The sequence below is a fragment of the Sus scrofa genome, chromosome 15, assembly GCF_054392235.1.
Source record: "Sus scrofa isolate SSC_HxYL_T2T_F1_AM1 chromosome 15, Sscrofa_HxYL_maternal_Yorkshire_Landrace_v2.0, whole genome shotgun sequence".
Taxonomy (NCBI): domain Eukaryota; kingdom Metazoa; phylum Chordata; class Mammalia; order Artiodactyla; family Suidae; genus Sus; species Sus scrofa.
This window is the reverse complement of record NC_139397.1, coordinates 115,964,717-115,986,009: the sequence shown is the minus strand read 5'-3', so window position 1 is coordinate 115,986,009 and position 21,293 is coordinate 115,964,717. Positions and strand designations below refer to the sequence as shown.

General features: G+C 38.7%; 2 protein-coding genes across 10 annotated transcripts in view; one reads left to right on the top strand and one right to left on the bottom strand.

Moving 5' to 3' along the window:
* Window positions 1-7,888, bottom strand: part of PLCL1 (phospholipase C like 1 (inactive)) — a 958,345-nt gene extending 950,457 nt beyond the window's left edge. Inside the window, exons 1-2 of one of the 5 annotated variants that reach the window (XM_085000287.1) lie at window positions 7,327-7,888; window positions 6,961-7,001 (exon numbers count right to left, since the gene is read on the bottom strand). The gene's annotated coding sequence lies outside the window, so the exon portion shown is untranslated. Of the gene's footprint in view, window positions 1-6,960; window positions 7,002-7,298 lie in introns of all 5 variants that reach the window. The other 4 variants (XM_085000288.1, XM_085000290.1, XM_085000291.1 and 1 more) reach the window with 4 other exon arrangements.
* Window positions 7,889-8,000: 112 nt separating this feature from the next.
* The window catches only part of BOLL (boule homolog, RNA binding protein), a 78,842-nt gene continuing 65,549 nt past the window's right edge, over window positions 8,001-21,293 (top strand). For all 5 annotated transcript variants that reach the window (XR_014830069.1, XM_085000300.1, XM_021075731.2 and 2 more), the window contains exons 1-5: window positions 8,001-8,212; window positions 12,328-12,471; window positions 15,418-15,509; window positions 17,749-17,803; window positions 19,045-19,120. Coding sequence is in view for 4 of the 5 variants with exons in the window: in XM_085000300.1 (XP_084856426.1) it covers window positions 8,192-8,212; window positions 12,328-12,471; window positions 15,418-15,509; window positions 17,749-17,803; window positions 19,045-19,120 (388 nt within the window). In the remaining variant the exon portion in view is untranslated. The remainder of the gene's footprint in view (window positions 8,213-12,327; window positions 12,472-15,417; window positions 15,510-17,748; window positions 17,804-19,044; window positions 19,121-21,293) is intronic.

Below are 21,293 nucleotides of genomic sequence, written 5' to 3'. Positions count from 1 at the left end.
TAAAACTTAAGTAAGAAGAGATGCAAAATACAATATCCGAAATAAAAAACTCATTAGAAGAAGCCAACAGCAGAATATAAGAGGCAGAAGAACGAATAAGCGAGGTGGAAGACAGATTAGTGGAAAACACAGATATAGAACAGAAGAGAGAAAAAAGATTGAAAACAAATGAAGAGAGTCTCACAGGACTCTGGGACAATGTTAAATGCACCAACAACTGTATTATAGGGGTGCCAGAAGGAGAAGAGAGAAGGGGACAGAAAAACTATTGCAAGAGATAATAGCTGAAAACATGGGAAAGGAACCACTCACTCAAATCCAGGAAGCACAGCGAGTGCCATGTAAAATACACCCAAGGAGGAATACCCTGAGACACATATTAATCAAACGGACCAAAATTAAAGACAAAGAGAAAATCTTGAAAGCAGCTAGGGAAAAGAAACAAGTACCATACAAGGGAACCTCAATAAGGTTATCGGCAGATTTTTCAGCAGAAACTCTGCAGGCCAGAGGGAGTGGCATGATGAAAGGAAAAAACCTCCAACCAAGATTACTTTACCCAGCAAGGCTCTCATTCAGATTTGAAGGAGAAATCAAAACCTTCACAGAGGAGTTCACATCATGGCTCAGTGGTTAACGAATATGACTAGGAACCATGAGGCTGCAGGTTCAATCCCTGGCCTTGATCAGTGGGTTGGGGATCCGGCGTTGCTGTGAGCAGTGGTGTAGGTTGCAGACGCAGCTCGGATCCTGCATTGTGTGGCTCTGGCTTAGGCCGGTGGCTACAGCTCCAATTATACCCCTAGCCTGGGAACATCCATATGCCATAGGAATGGCCCAAGAAATGGCAAAAAGACACACACACACAAAAATTCACAGATAAGCAAAAGCTGAGAGAATTCAGCAACACTAAACCAACCTTACAACAAATACTAAAGGAACTTCTCTAGGCAGAAAAGAAAAGGCCACAACCATAAACAAAAATATGACAAATGAAAAGGCTCACCAGTAACAGTATATACACAGTAAAGATACGAAATCATCCATGCACAATTATGCCACCAAAATCAGAAATCTTGAGAAGAGGTGGGTACAAATGCAGGACACTGGAGATGCACTTGCAATTAAGAGACCAACAACTTAAAACAATCTCATATATATATATGGACTGTCATATCAAAACTTCAGAATAACTGCAAACCAAAAATCTACAATTCATACACAAAGAAAAATCAACTCAAATACAACACTAAAGATGGTCATCAAACCAGAAGAGGAGGGAACGAGAAAAGAAGGGAAGAAAAAAGAGCAACAAAAACAAATCCAAAGCAATTAATAAAATGGAAATAAGAACATACATATCAATAATTACCTTAAATGTTAATGGACTAAATGCCCCAACCAAAACACACAGACTGGCTGAATGGATACAAAAACAAGACCCATATATATGCTGTCTTCAAGAGACCCACTTCACTTCTAGGGACACACACGAATTGAACGTGAGAGGATGGAAGAAAATATTCCATGCAAACGGGAATCAAAAGAAAGCTGGAGTAGCAATACTCATATCAGACAAAATAGACTTTAAAATAAAGAATATTTTAAGGGACAAGGAAAGTCACTACGTAATGATCAAAGGATCAATCCAAGAAGAAGATATAACAATTTTAAATATCTACGCACCCAACATAGGTTCACCACAACATATAAAGCAACGGCTTACAACCTTAAAAGGACAGAGCCACAATAACACAATAACACTGGGGGACTCAACACCCCACTTACAGCAATGGACAGATCATCCAGACAGAAAATCAGTAAGGAAACACAGGCCCTGAAATGAAGCATTAGACCAGATGGACTTAATAGATATTTATAGGACATTCCATCCAAAAGCAACAGAATACACATTCTTCTCAAGTGCACATGGAACATTCTCTAGGATTGATCACATCCTGGGCTACAAATCCAACCTCAGTAACTTTAAGAAAATTGAAATCATATCGAGCATCTTTTCCAACCACAACGCTATACAACTGGACATCAACAACAAGAAAAATATTGCAAAAAACACAAACACGGGACACTCAACAACATGCTACTGAACAACCAATGGATCACAGAAGACATCAAAGAGGAAATTAAAAAAATAACTAGCAACAAATGACTACGAAGATACGACACTCCAAAACCTATGGGATGCAGCAAAAGCCGTTCTAAGAGGAAAGTTTATAGCAATACAAGCCCATCTCAGGAAACAAGAAAAAGCCCAAATAAACAAGCTAACGTTACATCTAAAGCAGCTTGAGAGAGAAGAACAGACAAGACCTAAAGTTAGTAGAAGGAAGGAAATCATAAAGATCAGAGCAGAAATCAATGAAAAAGAAACAAAGAAAACCATAGAAAAGTGAAACGAAAAGCTAGTTCTTTGAAAAGATCAACAAAATTGATAAACCCTTAGACTTCTCAAGAAAAAAAGAGAGAGGACTCAAATCAATAAAATCAGAAACGAAAAAGGACAAGTAACAACGGACATCACAGAAATACAAAGGAACATAAGAGACTACTATTGCAACTATACGCCAATAAAATGGAAAACCTAGAAGAAATGGACAAATTCTTAGAAAGGTACAATCCTCCAAGACTAAACCAAGATGAAACAGAAAAGATGAACGGACCAATCACAAGAACTGAAATTGAAACTGTGATTAAAAAACTTCCAACAAACAGAAGTCCAGGACCAGACGGCTTCACAGGCGAATTCTATCAAACATTTAGAGAAGAGCTAACGCCTATCCTTCTGAAACTATTCCAAAAAATTGCAGAGGAAGGGATACTCCCAAACTCATTCTATGAGGTCACCATTACCCTGACACCAAAACCAAACAAAGATACCACACACAAAAAAAGAAAACTACAGGCCAATTTCACTGATGAACATCAATGCAAAAATCCTCAACAAAATACTAGCAAACCGCATCCAATAATACATTAAAAGGATTGTACATCATGATCAAGTGGGATTTATCCCAGGGGTGCAAGGGTTCTTCAATATCCACAAATCCATCAGTGTGATACACCACATTAACCAACTGCAGAATAAAAATCATATGATCCTCTCAATAGACGCTGAAAAAGCCTTTGACAAAATCCAACACCCATTTCTGATAAAAACCCTTCAGAAAGTGGGCAGAGCCGGAACCTACCTCCACATAATTAAGGCCGTATATGATAAACCCACAGCAAACATCATTCTCAATGGTGAAAAGCTGAAAGAATTCCCCCTGAGATCAGGAACAAGACAAGGATGTCCGCTCTCACCACTACTCTTCAACATAGTTCTGGAAGTCCTAGCCACAGCAATCAGAGAGGTAAAAGAGATAAAACGAATCCAAATTGGAAAGGAAGAAGTAAAACTATCACTATCTGCAGACGACATGATACTATACCTAGAAAATCCCAAGGACTCTACCAGAAAACTGTTAGCGTTCATCCATGAATTTTGCAAAATCACAGGATACAAAATTAATACACAGAAATCGATGGCATTTCTATATACTAACAATGAGAGAGCAGAAAGAGAAATTGGGGAAGCAATCCCCCGTTGATCATCAAACCAAAAGAATAAAATACCTAGGAGTAAACCTACTTAAAGAGATAAAAGACCTGTCCTCTGAAAACTGTAAGACACTGATGAATGAAATCAAAGATGACACAAATAGATGGAAAGATACTCCATGCTCGAGGATTGGAAGAGTCAATATTATCAAAATGGCTATATTACCCAAGAGAATCTACAGATTCAATGCAATCCCTATCAAATTACCAAGGACATTTTTCACAGAACTTGAACAACATATTTTAAAGTTTGTTTGGAAGCACAAAAGACCCAGGATAGCCAAAGACATCCTGAAAAAGAAAAATGGAGCTGGAGGAATCAGGCTCCCGGACTTCAGACTATACTACAAAGCAACAGTCATCAAAACCGTACGGTATTGGCACAAAGACAGAAATACAAATCAGTGGAACAGGATAGAAAGCCCAGAATTAAACCCATGCACCTACAGCCAACTAATCTATGACAAAGAAGGCAAGCACATACAATGGAGAAAGGACAGCTTGTTCAATAAGTGGTGCTGAGAAAACTGGACAGCCACATGGAAAAGAATGAAATTAGAACACTCTCTAACACCATACACAAAAATAAACTCAAAATGGATTAAAGACCTAGATATAAGACCAGACACTATAAAACTCTTAGAAGAAAACATAGGCCAAACACGCTCTGACATAAAGCACAGCAACATCTTCTCAGATCCACCTCTTAAGAGTCATGACAGTAAAAACAAAAATAAACAAATGGGACCTAATCAAACTGAAAAGTTTCTGCACAGCAAAGGAAACCCTAAACAAAACGAAAAGACAACCCACAGAATGGGAGAAAATCTTTGCAAGTGAATCAACTGACAAGGGATTAATCTCCAAAATTTATAAACAACTCCTACTGCTCAATACCAAAAAAAAAACAAACAACCCCATCAAAACAGACAGTTCTCCAAAGAAGCCATACAGATGGCCAAAAAACACATGAAAAGATGTTTGACATCACTCATTATTACAGAATTGCAAATTAAAACCACTATGAGGTACCACCTTATACCAGCCAGAATGGCCATCATCAGACAGTCTACAGACAAAGTGCTGGAGAGGGTGTGGAGAAAAAGGAACCCTATGACACTGTTGGTGGGATTGTAAACTGGTGCAACCACTGTGGAAAACAGTATGGAGATGCCTCAGAAAACTAAACATAGAACTACCATTTGATCCAGCAATCCCACTCCTGGGCATCTATCCAGAGAAAACCATGACTCACAAAGACACATGTACTCCAATGTTCATTGCAGCACTATTCACAATAGCCAAGACATGGAAACAACCTAAATGTCCATCGACAGAAGAGTGGATCAAGAAGATGTGGTACAAATACACAATGGAATATTACACAGCCATTAAAAGAAACAAAATACTGGCATTTTTAGCAACATGGATGGACCTAGAAATTATCAGGCTAAGTGAAGTCAGCCATACAATGAGACACCAATATCAAATGCTATCACTGACATATGGAATCTGAAAAAAGAACATGATGAACTTCTTTGCAGAACAGATACTGACTCGCAGATTTTGAAAAACTTATGGTTTCCAAAGGAGATGGTTTGGGGGGTGGATGCGCTGGGGGTGTGGGATGGAAATCCTATAAAATTGGATTGTGATAATCATCGTACAACTGTAAATGTAATAAATTCATTGAGTAATAAATAAAATAAAACAAACACAAAATGGCTTAAAGACTTACATTTCTAAGACATGATACAATATCTAAGACATGAGATATATATATAAGACATGACACCATACTCCTAGAAGAGAACATTGGTAAAACATTCTTTGATATAAATCATACCAATGTCTCCCAAGGCAAAAGAAATAAAATTAAAAAGAAACAAATTAAATGTAAAACTTTTGTACTACAACGGAAACCATAAACAAACCTCAATAACAAAAAAGACTACCTATGTACTGGAAGAAAACACACTCAAATGATGTGACCAACAAGGGCTTAATTTCCAAAATATACAAACAGCTCATACACTCAACAACAAAAAAAATAAAAACCCAATCAAAAAATGATCCGAAGACCTAAACAGACATTTCTCCAGAGAAAATATACAAGCAGCCAAGAGGTACAACATGCTCAACATTGCTAACTATTAGAGAAATGCAAATCAAAACTATGATAAGTTCCCATCATGGCACAGCAGAAGTTAATCCAGCTAGGAACCATGAGGTTGTGGGTTCGATCCCTGGCCTCACTCAGTGGGTTAAAAATCCAGCATTGCCGTGAGCTGTGGTGTAGGTTGCAGACTTGGCTTGGATCCCAAGTTACTGTGGCTCTGGCATAGGCCAGAGGCTATAGCTTCGATCTGACCCCTAGCCTGGGAACCTCCATATGCCACAGAAGCAGCCCAAGAAATGGCAAAAAAGACCCAAAAAAAAAAAAAATAGTCTCTTCTCCCCTTCTAAATTGAAAACAAGGACAGAGGTTTGATCTTGTGCATCTTTTTATGTCTCACAGTATGATGTATTGGACAAAATAGGAACTCTATAACCATGTACTAAGTACTAATCTTACATGATGTATCTAAATTTTAAAATTTTTTTAAATTGCTTTAAGGATTAAGAGTTAAAAGCAGAAAAGAAAATTATCAAACTGCAAATACAGTGTATCATCCTAACACCTTGAATTAGTGTTCCTTCCCTCAGTTGTTGATCAACTTGCGTGTCACAGACTGAACACCTACTATGGTGAATACAGTCTTCAAAAATAAGTGTTTTCAGGCAAAAAAGATTGGGCAAAAGAGACTGTAGTAATATCTACCTAAATCCATCATTACTGCTATAAAAAAAAAATGCCCAAAGAAGATAATGTCTAATGGCACTGAACAGCAAAGTTATTCTCCTCTGGAATATGAATTTTACTTTTAATAGGTTTGTAGTCTCCGTTTCCCACAGATACTGAGAAAATAAGCTTAAATTGTATGCACAAACATATAAAGACTTTTAGGATGCTTTAACTGACCTCCATTCAGTGAAAAAAAAAATATTTCCCATTTTTGGCAAATAATATGAAGAGCTAATGTTTGAACAGAGTAAAAATTAAATACATAACAAATTTAACTCTATATCCTAAAAGTAAAATAACCCAAAGTCAAACTTTTATAATAGAGAATACAAAAGTTATTACTGATGTAATTTTTGACAGGTGTTGCTCCTAATTCTTTAAAATTTTATGTCAAAATGGTTAACATCATGACCTGCTGTCAGAAAGACCCCGGTTAAATCTATAGCTTTAGACCTTGATCAAATTACTTAACCTCCAAATCTCCATTTGCTCACCTGTAACATGATGAATACAGGAGTATCTATTGGAAGGGTTTCTGTGAAAATAAAATGATTAAATGATACTGATTGTAAAGCACTGCGGCTGGCACAAAGCGAGCCCTTGATAAGCTATAATCATCATCGTTACAGAAGTTTATCTAGTTTCTCTTAGAACTTGGTTATACGGGTTACATATATATATATATATATATACATATATATATATACTATACTGGCGATATAGGTATATAAGAGGCAGCTAGCTTTTAGAAATAATTTTTACAAAACAGTCTTATTTCAAAGGAAATCCCAGGGCGGCTAGAGCCACTCCAGCCAAGTGGCACAGTCCTCACCCCTCGGGCGCGCGGGTGGCTCCCTCACCGGCCGGCTCCAGAGGCTGAGCGGAGGTCCCGCGGTGCTCAGCCGGCGCGGGCCTGGGGCGGGCGCCGGAGCCTGGACACGGCTGCGGCAGCGAGTCTCGGCCAAGCCGCCCGCGCAGCCCCGCCCGCTCAGCGAGGATGAGTGACGGCGACAACAGGTGCAGAGCGGCGTCCGCGGCTTCTCCGGAGCCCCCGAGTTTGGCGCGTCAGGCCCAGGGGGTCAGACTTTGACTCGGCAAACTGGCCTCCTCGCCCCTCACCAGCCTTCTTCCGAAATCGCCCCTCAGCCGGCTTCTCGCACTTTAGTAAAGCCTGAGGTCACCTCCGCCTCTCTCACCAGTCCCAGACGCCAACTTTCCTCCAAAGGAGAGGAGAGGGAAAGGCGTTCGGTGCATGGAGCTTTGCATAACCGTTCGCTTTCTCCTCCCCAGCCGTCCGAAAGCAGGCAAGCGTGGCTCCAGAACCGAGCTCTCGGTCCGCACACCCCACTCCCGTCCCGACGTGCCGCACGCTCTGCAGCTGAGACGGCCCAGCTCAGCGAGCACCAGCCACAGCCGAAACTCACCCGCCCGCACCCCTCCCCGGCTTACTGCGCCCGCCCGCACCGCTGTCCGCCGCCCAAGGCGAGGTCGCCTGCCTCCCGCCCCCACCCCCCGCCCGACCCCAACCACCCCCGCCCCCCCACCCCGGGTGGCAGGTTCAGGCCCTGGGTCCGAGCCTGAGTCGCTGCAGCTGCCACCGCCGCCGTCGCCGCCAGGGGGAGAGAGTCTCCGTCGGGAAACGGGGGGCTGCTTCTGGGTGTGAAGGTGCTTTCAAACTTTACGGTTTTGTTCCTCTCACCCGGCTTTTGAAGAGCGGAGAAAAAGATGGAGACCGAGTCGGGGTCGGTGAGTACAGTGATCAGGGCCTAGGGTGCTGTGCCCCAGGGTGCGGGGGAGAAAAAGCAACGTGGACTCCGTCCGTGAGGGGCTGGAAGAGCAAGTCTACAGCCCACTAGTTCATCGGGAAGAAACGTGAACAGGGAGCCCCATCGACTTCCACCAAGAGCAACCCGCCTGTAGGCCTGTGGGGTTGTGTCCTGGGGTTGGCAGGGTGTGGCCAAAGGACCTGGACAGGTGTGGACGGGCTGAGGGACCTCAGAAACGGCCAGGAGGTTTGGGGAGGCGGTGGGTGGCTAGGCCCCGTGCACCAGATGGGGTCCAGGCTAGAGAAACAGTTTTCCCGCCGAAACTTGACTAGGCTGAGTCTTCAGTGCTCACTCGAGCGGTACTCCACCCAGCAGCCCATGGGAGGAGTTGCTGGGGCGACTGACGCCTCCACTCCCGGAATGGTCAGCGGAGACCAGAAGGCCTGAGAGACCTGAGGGGGACCGGGTAGGGAGGACCTGTACTCAGGTGGGACCCAGACACTGTAGCACCGGGTGCGCGCCCAAGCTGGTCAGGCCTAGCGGGGGAGGGGCGGGAGACCGAGTAGGCCCGAGACGCTGTGGCAACGTGCCGCCGCGCCCCGCCCCGCGACCCGCCGACAGCCAATCAGCGCGCTCCACGCCAGGGCCGCGGGGCCTGATGCACACGAGGCCGGCGTCAGGCTCGGTGCCGTTGAGGGTTCCCGAGGGTTCCCGCCACTGCTGCTGGCGGATTTGCTGGGCAAAATTTCTCGCTGGCTAGCTTTCTTTTCCCTCCCGCACTTTGGTGGGGAGGGGGTGGATCCTCGAGTCAGTGCTCAAGTTCACGATGACCCCAGAGAACCCGAGGAAGTTGTCGCTGCGGCCGTTTCCCCCAGCGCCTCAGCTTTCTGGCCTCGGAGGGGAAGGAGCACGGAGGCCGTGACTGCGACGGTTAGCCCACCCTCTTCCTGTTGTCTTCGTCGGCAAAGTAGACGATAGTTTTCGAGGTTAATTCTCAAGTGGCGGAGGCAGAGGGGGCACATTATTTGGGAGGAAATTTTAAATAAACTCTTTAGTACTAGAAGTTTTACTAAGCTAAGAACCCTTATGTCTAACCCCAAAACCGCACCCATCTAGGAGCTTTTCATATATTCGCAAAATTATTGACAGCAGAATTTGAGGCTTTTATTACCTCAATGAATTGCTAGCCTTCTCTAAAGAACTTCGATGTTGCCTGTACCTGAGCCTTGTTACTGCCAAAATTAATATTGTGTTCTTCAGCCCACAAGCTAATGGTTAGCATATCATGAACAGGAAGAAATTATTCATTTATTCATTGGTTCAACAAATATTTGAACACCCTCTTTACCTACTTTAGATGTCGCAGAAACAAAACAGGCAAAATCCCCTTCTTTCGTGACGATTACATTATAGAGGGAAAGACATAGTAAATAAATTATATAGTATGTTGGAAAGTGGTAAGGAGAAAAAGCAGTTAGAAACCGCACTAGAACAGGAGCCTTAGAAACTGGAGAATGAAGTGAATGGGATATAAACAACTGGTGTTTTTCTTTCCTCAGTATAACTGATTTCTCAAGATTGGAAATAAAGCACTCTGTTCTCTTCCATTCATGTCATTCCTCTCATGGAAAAATAATAAAGACTGAGTTTTGCAAATGGGTAATTTCTACATTCTCTAAACAGGCAGAAAGAAGAGATTGTATTAATTAGAGCTGTTCTGTTATCTCTGGCAATACAAATCCATGGTAGAAAAGTAAAACTGAGCATCCCAGGATCTTCCAACCTGGGCACTATGTCTTAATTAAAATGGCTGAAGTTATGAATAACTTACACATGCCCAGAGAGGATGCTGTTAAGATGGGATTCCCAATTTCATTAACTGACATCTACAACATAGCAGTTATTAAATATGATAACTTTGTGGTTTAATAGATGTTTTTATGAACTTCTTTACTAGGAGAGTGTTTTTCACCCTTGTGGAGAGTAGCCCATAAGTCCATTCCATAGCCCCCATAGGCACCAATGATCTAGTCCTTTCTATGTACATATTGCAGAGATTAAGGATTATGGTTTTATTGGCCAATGACGTGAAAGGTGAGTAAACATGAAAAAGAACAACTTAGAAATTCACTTTCATGAATTTGCTTCCCAGAGAATTTAAACTGAATTTCAACCTTTTTGAAGCACTCATTTAGTGCATTAGAATGTCTCAGAAGTCTGTTTAGTGTTCCCAGAAGGAAAATAATTAGCAAGTTCTTCAATTGGTTTCTCTTCAATTTTCTATTCTCAAGTCTTGGTAGTTTGGGGTTTTTTTTGGCGGGGTAGAGGGTGTGTGTGTGTTTTCAGATGTACCTTAAGAGTCTACTATCATGCCCTTATGCAGAGGCTTATATGTTAGTATATTTTTACTAAAATCTAAATTAAGTCACCTGACATAGGATTGTGAGTTTACAAATATGCACTGATCTCAATTCTTGGGTATAAAAATTATATGAGTTATAGGTATATAATTTTTTTTTTACAAAATCACTTGTCAACTTTTCAAATTGACAAGTGCATTTACAATTTTGACTTTAGAGTTGAAAAACAATGAACTTAAATGTCAGTCTATTCACTTGTCAGTGTCCTTTAGCCAAAGACCACCGTGAACACACCTGTAGTTTAATAAATTTGGATCTTTGGAGTTCCTGTCGTGGCTCAGTGGTTAACAAATCCGACAAGGAACCATGGGGTTGTGGGTTTGGTCCCTGCCCTTGCTCAGTGGATTAGGATCCGGTGTTGCCGTGAGCTGTGGTGTAGGCCGCAGACGTGGCTCGGATCCCACGTTGCTGTGGCCCTGGCATAGGCCAGCGGCTACAGCTCCAATTCAACCCCTAGCCTGGGAATCTCCATATGCCACGGGAGTGGCCCTAGAAGATGCAAAAAAATAAAAAAATTAAAAATAAATAAAATAAATTTGCGTCTTTGAATTGTTGCAACAAGGAAAAACGTATACCATGGGGCCTTGCAAGAAGAGGGTGTTAGAAGGAAGTTGTTATAGGATTTAGGCTATGTAAGCACTTTTTTAGAGAGGGTTTAAGGAAGAAGGCTTTCCTCTGAAATACATCTTGTCAGGAAGTGGGAGCAGTTCTACGATTTGGTATGTCAGTTTTTACATAGAAGGCAAGAAGAATAGATTGAAGCCAAAGCTGTGACTGATAAAGGAGCAGTCAGTCTTATTATCAGCCAGGATAGGAAGATGTTTGGTCATTCTTGTTTTTTTGGACAATGCTTTTGTTTTTGTCAATGTACACATGTGATTATGGAAAGGTATGGTTTTTATCTTGATTCATCATAATTACAGAGTAGTCTTTTCCAATGTTGGTGTTCTGTTAACAAGAGAACACCACAGCTTAGCTGTGAGTTCCAGGCCAACTCCTAAAAGTCAGTACTAGGGCCTAGTTGATTGTGCCAGGCCAGCTCTTAAGATATCCAGGGGCTGCTTTTCTCCTTATCAAACTTCTTTTTGAATTTAATACTCCTCCTTAATACTTTTTTTTTTTTTTGTCTTTTTGCCATTTCTTGGGCTGCTCCCACGGCATATGAAGGTTCCCAGACTAGGGGTCGAATTGGAGCTGTAGCCACTGGCCTCCGCAAGAGCCACAGAAACACGGGAATCCGAGCTGCATCTGAGACCTACACCACAGCTCACGGCAACGCCAGATCGTTAACCCACTGAGCAAGGGCGGGGACCGAACCCACAACTTCATGGTTCCTAGTCGGATTCGTTAACCACTGCACCACAACGGGAACTCCTCCTCCTTAATACTTATAATATTTACGTAGTATATTTAATAATTAACATATATTATTATGTTTAAATAATATACTTAAGGTTTAAGATCTTTTCTGTAGAGGAGTACATTCTATATTTCCTGTATTTTTGTTGACCCCAAAAGTTATTAGCTCTAACTATAATTTTCATAATACTAGAATAAAAGTAAAGTTTAATATACTACATTTTATCAATGACTTACGTTTTTGAAGGTATATGCTTCCAGCCTGCATCAAAACTTAGAACCAATTCTAAGAGTTTAAAGGAATTTTGTCTTACAGCAAACATCAAATCATACGCAAACAGATTCCTTGTCTCCATCCCCCAACCCTGTGTCACCTGTGCCTTTGAATAATCCAACGAGTGCCCCAAGATATGGAACAGTGATCCCTAATCGCATCTTTGTAGGAGGAATTGACTTTAAGGTACCTATTTATGCATGCGACATAGTGCATTTTTTGTATTAGAAGTTATTTTATTTCTCAGAAGTTGTTTCTTTGTGCAACTATAAAAACATTTTCTATTCACATAATGATTAGTAGGTTTCAAATTGTCTTAATATATAAAAAATCTTTTAAAAAACCGTGTTAAACAGAAGTGGCTGCTGTGACACAATGGGATCGGTGACTTCTCTATAGCACCAGGACACAGGTTCATCCCCAGCCAGACACAGTGGGTTAACCTGGTGTTGCTGCCACTGTCACATAGGTCACAACTGCAGCTCAGATCTGATCCCTGGCATGGGAACCTCTGTATGCTGCAGGTACGGCCAAAACAGGAAGAAAAAAAAAAAAAAAAAAAAAAAAAAACTCTTGTAGGTTAAATAGAGTATATATAATTTTTCAGCTTCCCAAACAAGGAAATTGAGGCTCAATGACATATCTATAGGCTCTTAGCTAATTAGTGACAAAGTGAAGACTAGAATCCTAGTTTTCTGACTCATAGCTGCACATTCTTTATTTCACCATACCACACTAGTTATACATTTTTATATAGTACTTCAGTAGCCCAAATAATGAGTGATTGTAATTTTCAAAAGAACACTCATCGAAGGAAAGAAAAGCCAAAACACACACAAAAAAAAAACTTTTATGAAATCCTGTTTCTTTATCCCAGCTTTTATCTCAGGTTCTTGAATAACTTCCTAGACTTATGTCACAAATTGCTTTCTATCACCTAATTTAGAATTCAATCATCAAAAAAGGCCAGTGTCCTAGTCAGAATAAAGCATCTTAACAGTAATATGCTTAAATAATATAATTAGCTATTTCACTCTTAGAGAGGTATAATTTTGTGAGATGTTTTGCAGCACCCTCATTTGGGAGGTGGTAATAAACACTTACAGGAAAGTCAAGCATGGATGTTTTAAGTGAATATATAGAAGAATTTCTAAGCTTCCATATCACATATTAGAAAATTCAGGGAGCATTGACTTAATAAAAAAAATCTTTGATATTTTTAACTTGCTATTTTCCTCTGATCAATCTCTCACAGTTTGGATGGAATTACTTTTTTCTGCTCAAGAGAAATGTTATAGTTAGTATACTTGTCAAAATTATGAGTCTTAAGCAAGTATGTAATTGGTTCACTAAAGGTAAAATAATTTCTTATGAAATGTTTATTTTTTTGTCTTTTTTTTTTTTTTTTAGGGCTGCACCCACAGCAGGTGGAAGTTCCCAGGCTAGGGGTCAAATCAGAGCTGCAGCCACAAGCCCACACCACAGCCACAGCAGCACCAGAACTGAGCTGCGTCTGCGACCTATGCTTCAGCTTGTGGCAACACCAGATCCTTAACCCACTGAGCAAGGCCAGGGATCAAACCCTCATCCTCATGGATACTAGTCATGTTCTTAACCCACTGAGCCACAACAGGAACTACATGAAATGTTTATTTTTATAAAGATTTTCTATTTCTATGGAAAATAATAATAGGTGACTATAAATATTCAAGTTGAATATTCTTATTCAGAATTGATTTATATTAAACTAGCTTATTATATTTTTAAATAAATCATCAACAAATGTAGTGATTTGTTTGGCTAGGTTATTGTAGGTTACTGAAGCCCATCAGCTACAGTATAAACTTTGGAGGGCATTGTAACTGCTAGGTTTCCCTCACTTATCCTTATATCTTTCCCCAAACTGTGGACAATTTCCAGCAAGGAAATAGTTTGCCATAGTTGCAAGCAGTCTCAAACTTTTAAAAACTCTTATTTTTAGAATCTTGCAGCCTATCTCTTTTAATATTTAATCATCTTGACTTTCTGTCTACTTTTCAACAAAGAACTGGAGCTACAAAATTGAACTAGTGATTCTTCTATCAGAGAATAGTTTGAGAATTTGTTTTCAAGTCTCTAATAGAAATCCTTATTCTGACATAGATTCCATTTTGTGTTTATCAAAATAAGAGGTGGTTATTCTTAGATTAACTTAATGTTTGTCATCATCCAGTTTAGCAGGCTTTAGGTTACTAACTAAAAACCAGTAAAAGTGAGGTAGCAGTGGAACTCAAGAACGATAGCTCTCCTGTTAGGCATGGCTTTTCCTAAATTTATAAAGAAATTTTTTCCTAGGGATATTTAAAGTTCCTCTTGGAGGCAAATGCTTACAGCTAAACCAGAAAATGACTTTGCAGTTAATTTAGTGTGAATATTCTAGGAAAAGGTGATATGAGTCTCTTATGAGACTATTTTGATAAAACCAGATGCCAAACTATCTTTGAAGATATCTTGTGATAGTCTAATTATGACTCAAATTTTTATTTTGAATACCATCATAACATCTGTATTCAGCTGAAATATATGTTGAGTACAGATAAAGCATCTAAAAATATTAAATTTTGTAGCCTCTCTGTTGTTACCACAAATTGAGTTCAAATACTTTTGGAAATATATTTCCTACCTAAGACCTTACTTTTCCTGGAAACTATGCTGCGAAAAGTAGAGTGATTGGTATAGTCCAACATAATCTAGTTCCACTGCCATGACTTTGGGCTTCTCTGAACCACAGGAACCATTAGTAATATGCCCTTACTATAGTTATGGCCATGCCTAACACAATTTTATTAAAAACTGCCTAACTAGAGAATAAGAATTCCTTTAAATAATGAGCTTTCTTTGTAATTTTCTAAAATTCAGCTTAAAATGTTTTATTGCTGTGTAATACTTTAACAACATAAGTACTGCATAAAGCAAAGTATTCATATTGATTTTAATAACCTAATGGTTTCATGCATTGCTTTTATGACGAGAGGCATTCTTATATCTATGTTGTTATTTATTTATTATCTTTTCTGTCTCGAAGCAAACATGAGAACCATCTCATCTTTTGTCAATTAAATTTCTTTTCCTGTTTTCTTTTTATGCCACTAGACAAATGAAAATGATTTAAGAAAATTTTTTTCCCAGTATGGGTCTGTAAAAGAAGTGAAGATTGTAAATGACAGAGCTGGAGTGTCCAAAGGGTTAGTATCACTGTAGATAGTACATAGAATTAAAACAATTGTATTTTGATTGGATTACTAGGTTTTGTATGCTAACTTACATTTCCATTTTTAAAAGAGGATTTTCAAGCCATCTTTTCTCCCTTTTGATCTCCTAGTGTGTGTGTGTGTGTGTGTGTGTGTGTGTGTGTGTGTTTTGGAGGGAGGAGGACACTATAAAATTCCTTAATTTGTTGGGAAGTTATTCTTGCATTGTCTTAGGGGCCATTCATTGTTAGGTAGTAAGCACTTAATGTTGAGTAGCTGATGTCTAGTAGCCAAGGAACCAAGCAGAAGCTAAAGAAATCTGATACTTTTGGAATTGCATACCTGCTTTAGACTAGAGAGAACTTTATCTGAAAAAGGTTGACACAAAAGAATATGTGTAAGTTGTGCCTAAGAGAACTAATTAGGTGACTAATCTGAGAGGTATAAATCTAATGACAGTGACTTTTAATTGTCAAATCAAGGAGAATGAAAATTGAGCTAAAAGTCAGTAGGATTTATCTAGAAATGTCCAGTGACCTTAGAGTTGTTTTGGTGGAATAGTATATAGAAGAACCACATATCAGAAAAGAAGAAAATAGTTTACATAGTGTACTCTTTTAAGAATTTTGGTGGGGTATTTTTGCTTCATATGTTTTGTTCATTTTTATTTTTATTTTTAACTGCAGTTTAATCAGTGAAGGATTGTGGGTTTTTTTTGTTTGTTTGTTTTTTTGCCTTTTCTAGGGCCGCTCCCACGGCATATGGAGGTTCCCAGGCTAGGTGTCTAATCGGAGCTGTAGCCACCAGCCTACACCAGAGCCACAGCAATGGGGGATCTGAGCCGTGTCTGAGACCTACACCACAGCTCACGGCAACGCTGGATCCTTAACCCACCAAGCAAGGCTGGGGATGGAACCCGCAACCTCATGGTTCCTAGTCAGATTTGTTAACCACTGCGCCACGACGGGAACTCCAGGATTGTGTTTTCTTGAAAAAGAGACAACATATACATATTTGTAGACATAAGAGAAGGGACTAATAAAATGGATAGAAATTATAGTAGTGGGAAACTACATGTAAGTATGACGGATATTTTGGAAGAGATGGGATCCTGCAGAGAGGTTTTTTTTTTTTTTTTAAACAAATGAGATATTTCCTCACACTGACAAACAGTATGAGGATGAAGTGAGACTGTATCTCTTTTATTTAGTTAATAGAATTTGTAATATCCATTTTTTATCATTGAAAAACACATGTAGAAATATAAACTGTATTTTATGCTTTTTCCACTGGGTGGTATATGTGTTCTACCAAAAAAAAAAAAAAAAAAAAAAAGCACGAAACTGTTTCCTTAGTTCTCGTTTAATGTTTGGGCAAATAGAAAAAAAATTCTTTTGTTGGAAAAGAAAATTCATACACAATACAACAACTATGAATTGAAGAAAACAGTAAATATTTATTAATTACATAGTACATAATCATATAATAGTAATTATAAATCAAAGAAAATAGTAGTTGAGCAATACTCAAAAGAGTTTCTTTAAATTGTCTAAATAGAGATTACATTTTGGGGGGACATAATTTTTATTTCTTTCGTCCCTTTTTATCTCCCTATTTGACTTTGTGGACGTGACATACATTATGTATTCTGTCTTGGTCATAATTATACCCTGAAGGTAACACTCTATATATGAAAAGCAGATATAAAGTCTGGGTTGTATTTTTAATTGATTTTATTTGGGAAATTTACTAATAGTTTCATTATCAGTTTATATATGCTGATAATAGTATATAATATTTTGTATACTCATTTACCAATATAAAAACTTTATTGTGTTGAAATTTTTAATGTTTTAAAGGTTTTTTCCTAATTTGATTCCTATTTAAGCCAAAGTTCTATCATTTTAAAGGGAAACTACTGCTCTGAACTGAAATATATTGCATCCAATTTGTAAACCAGAACACAAATCTCTCGTTCTTTCCTGCCTGGCATACAGCTCAGGTCTGAAACTATTTCAAGATCCCTGGGTTGTTTTGTTTTTTTTTTTTCTTTTAGTCCCCTCACTTTGAGAGGAGGTGACAATGTTAAGCTGTGAATGATTCTCCTAAATTTTGCATACTGGTCTACCATACAAAAATGTTCATTCCTATCATGGCCCATTCTTAAAAAAAAGTTTTTAATCTCAGTATAATTCGAGTGCAATGTTCTGAGATAATTAATGCATTTATTTAGGTATGGTTTCGTCACTTTTGAAACCCAAGAAGATGCACAAAGAATTTTACAAGAGGTAAGATATTTTGGTGTATTTAATTTCATTTTTTGAAGCTTCTTTCTTTGAAACTAATCCTTTAAGGTATTAATTTTAATAGTAGAGTTCTAACACAATGATCAGTTGCTTTTTAAAAAAATGTTTTTTCTTTGCATCTTAAGATTGACATTGGTCTCCAAAAAAAATAAACTAAAAAAAAAGATTAAAGAGAAACTTTAACTACAGAAAAACAAATTGCAAATAATTATGTTAAGTATGGTTGTGAAGTTATAATATTATTTTTCACTTTATTTGCTTAAACTAAGAATTTAGGGATGTATCTTTGCTGAAGTATTGACAGCACTTTAAATTCCTTAAGAAAAATACACTACAAATGTGGCTTCCTAGAGTGAGAAATTATTATTATTATTTCCTTCCTTTGAAAAATTATATATTAAACTAAGAGCATTCATAGAAAAAGTCTATAGCCTGCAGCTCAGTATAACTTTAAATTTGATAAATGTAACATTTAATCTTTTAGGAAAAAATATTATTCGAATTCTATTTTAAGTCATATGTAGTCAGTTCTCATTATTTATAGTGGTTATGTTCTATAAAGTCACCACAAACACTGAAGTAGCAAATATGGAAGTGCTGCTTCGAGAAGAAATATAGGGCTAGGTTCTCACAAGCTTCTGGTCACAGTGTTTTCATCAACCAATCAATTCATAACTCATAACTTTGTTTTATATGTTTCCATTTAAAGATATTATACTTAATATATATTTTGATTCATTAACATTGAACTCATGGCCAACATCACTGTAATTCATGCCTGAATTAAACCCAACTAACAAATATTTTCTCTTTTAAGGCACATGACATCTTTTTGCATTTAGGGAAACTAGCCAGCGCTACTATACTACATTTGAAGGCCATTTTAAATAGCAGAAATGTCAGCATAAAGTTCAAAAATGCAAAAATATGGCACTTAAATAGAGCAGGAAAAAGACACTTGTTTACAGTATAAAAGCTCAAACAAACAAACAAACAAAAAACAGTGTCACCTTGTTTGACCTCAGCTGCAGCCATGTGTGTCAGGCAATTCAAATTTTTCACCACTCTGCTCAGGTACTGGTAAATTGTCAGATCAAGAATTAGAGCAAGAGCATTAGAACCAAGATTCACACCCAGATCTATTTAAATCCAAATACTCTTCCCTTTCTACTATGCCTTGCTGCTTTCAAAGAATGATAATAAAATTATTTTTTCTATTTTAGGCTGAAAAACTTAATTACAAGGATAAGAAACTGAACATTGGTCCAGCAATAAGAAAACAACAAGTAGGGATCCCTCGTATGTATTGAGAACTAATGTATTTTCAGTATTTATGCATGGTTCTTTTTTGAAATATTAGACTTTTGATGGAACTTCATTAATATATCAAGTTTCTTTCATTTAAAAAAGTTATTTTAGTCAAGCTGGTGGTCAGATGATTCTTTCTCACCACAAATTAATGTATATTAGATTGGGGGCCTAGGGAAAATTTATGTAAATAATGTTATGCTTACTATATTCCACATAGTTACATCTTTAAAGAAAAAATCTTTTATGATAAAAATATAATTTAGGAGGTCCCACTGCGGCACAACAGTGTTGGCAGTGTCTTGAGAGCACTAGGACACAGGTGTGATCCCTGGCCCAACATAGTGGGTTAAGGATCCAGCATTGCCACAGCTGCAGATTAGGTGGCAACTATGCCTGGGATCTGATCTCTGGCCTGAGAGCTCTATGTGCCACAGGGTGGCCAAAAATGAAAAGAAAAAAGAAATATAATTTAAAATTACAAATTAATTACTATGTATTAAATAGCAATTAATTACTATAATTACTACATATTAAATTTTCATCACTATTTATTAAATTTATTAGTATTTATTAAATTTTTCTAATTAAAAAGGTAATTTAAAATTAGAGTAAAAATACTGAAAGTGAAAATATAGAACAAATATCAGAAACTTTGGTTGTATGGTATATGCTGTAATCCAGCCACATATATCGTAATTATCAGAGGGAACAATCCCTAAAGCTTTAGGAGTTAACTAAGTTAGGTGCCTTCCTCAAATTTCTGTGGTGCTTTCAAATCTACTCTTCTTTTTTTACTTACTCTTCCAATTTATTAAATTAGGTGTCTTCACAGTTAATAATGTTTATTAAAATCTCTAACAGAATCTTTGGCTAGAAGGTAACGTCACATAAAATTTGTAACTAAACTTTCTTATTCCTTAGCTGTGTCCTAGTGTCTACTGGAATGTTTTAAAAATATTAGGTGGTTAATGGAGTTCCCGTCGTGGCACAGTGGTTAACAAATCCAACTAGGAACCATGAGGTTGCGGGTTCAATCCCTGGCCTTGCTCAGTGGGTTAAGGATCTGGCATTGCCTTGAGCTGTGGTGTAGGTCGCAGACGCGGCTCAGATCCTGCGTTGCTGTGGCTGTGGCATAGTCCAGCAGCTGTAGCTCCTATTGGAGCCCTAGCCTGGGAACCTCCATATGCCATGGTCGTGGCCCTAGAAAAGGCAAAAAGACAAAAAATATTAGGTAGTTATTATATATCTGTTAACAAATTAATAGACTGTGCTCATTTGTACTGTTCTATTTTTTGACTTAGAAGTTAACAGATATCAAAGTTTGTTTGACTTAGTATTTGGGGTTTTTTTGTTTTTGGGGTTTTTTTTGTCTTTTTGCCTTTTTCTAGGGCCACTCCTGTGGCATATGGAGGTTCCCAGGCTAGGGGTTGAATCGGAGCTGCAGCTGCTGGCCTACACAAGAGCCACAGCAACACGGGATCCTAGCCACATCTGTGACCTACGTCACAGCTCATGGCAATGCCAGATCCTTAACCCACTGAGCAAGGCCAGGGATCGAACTGGAAACCTCATCGTTCCAAGTCAGATTCATTTCCACTGAGCCATGACGGGAACTCCCAGTATTTGTTAATTTAGAAGATAACTTAAGTGTCCTTAGTAGGTTGATGGTCCAAATGGAATGCACTAAATATGGCAGAATGCTGAGTGTTTTCAGACTGTTGTTGTTAGTTGCAAGAGTTAAGGTATACCATGTAAACAACAGTTCTTTAGCCCATTATCACCAGCAGTAGGAACAACTAGTGATGTTAATATTATGATCCACAAGTTGTTAAAAATAGAACATAAATCAGCACTATGTGGAATGCCTTCAAACAGACAAACAGTTATTTAAGAACTGGAGTTTCCGACGTGGCTCAGTGGTTAGTGAACCCGGCTAGCATCCATGAGGACGCGGGTTTGATCCTGGCCTCTCTCAGTGGGTTAAGGATCCAGCGTTGCCATGAGCTGTGGTATAGATTGAAGATGTGGCTTTGGGGTAGGCCCACAGCTGCAGTTCCAATTGGACGGACCCCTAGCCTGGGAACCTCCATGTGCCGCAGGTGCAGCCCCAAAAGGCAAAAAAGACAAAAAACAAAACAAAAAGAACTATTCAGTTCAAGGG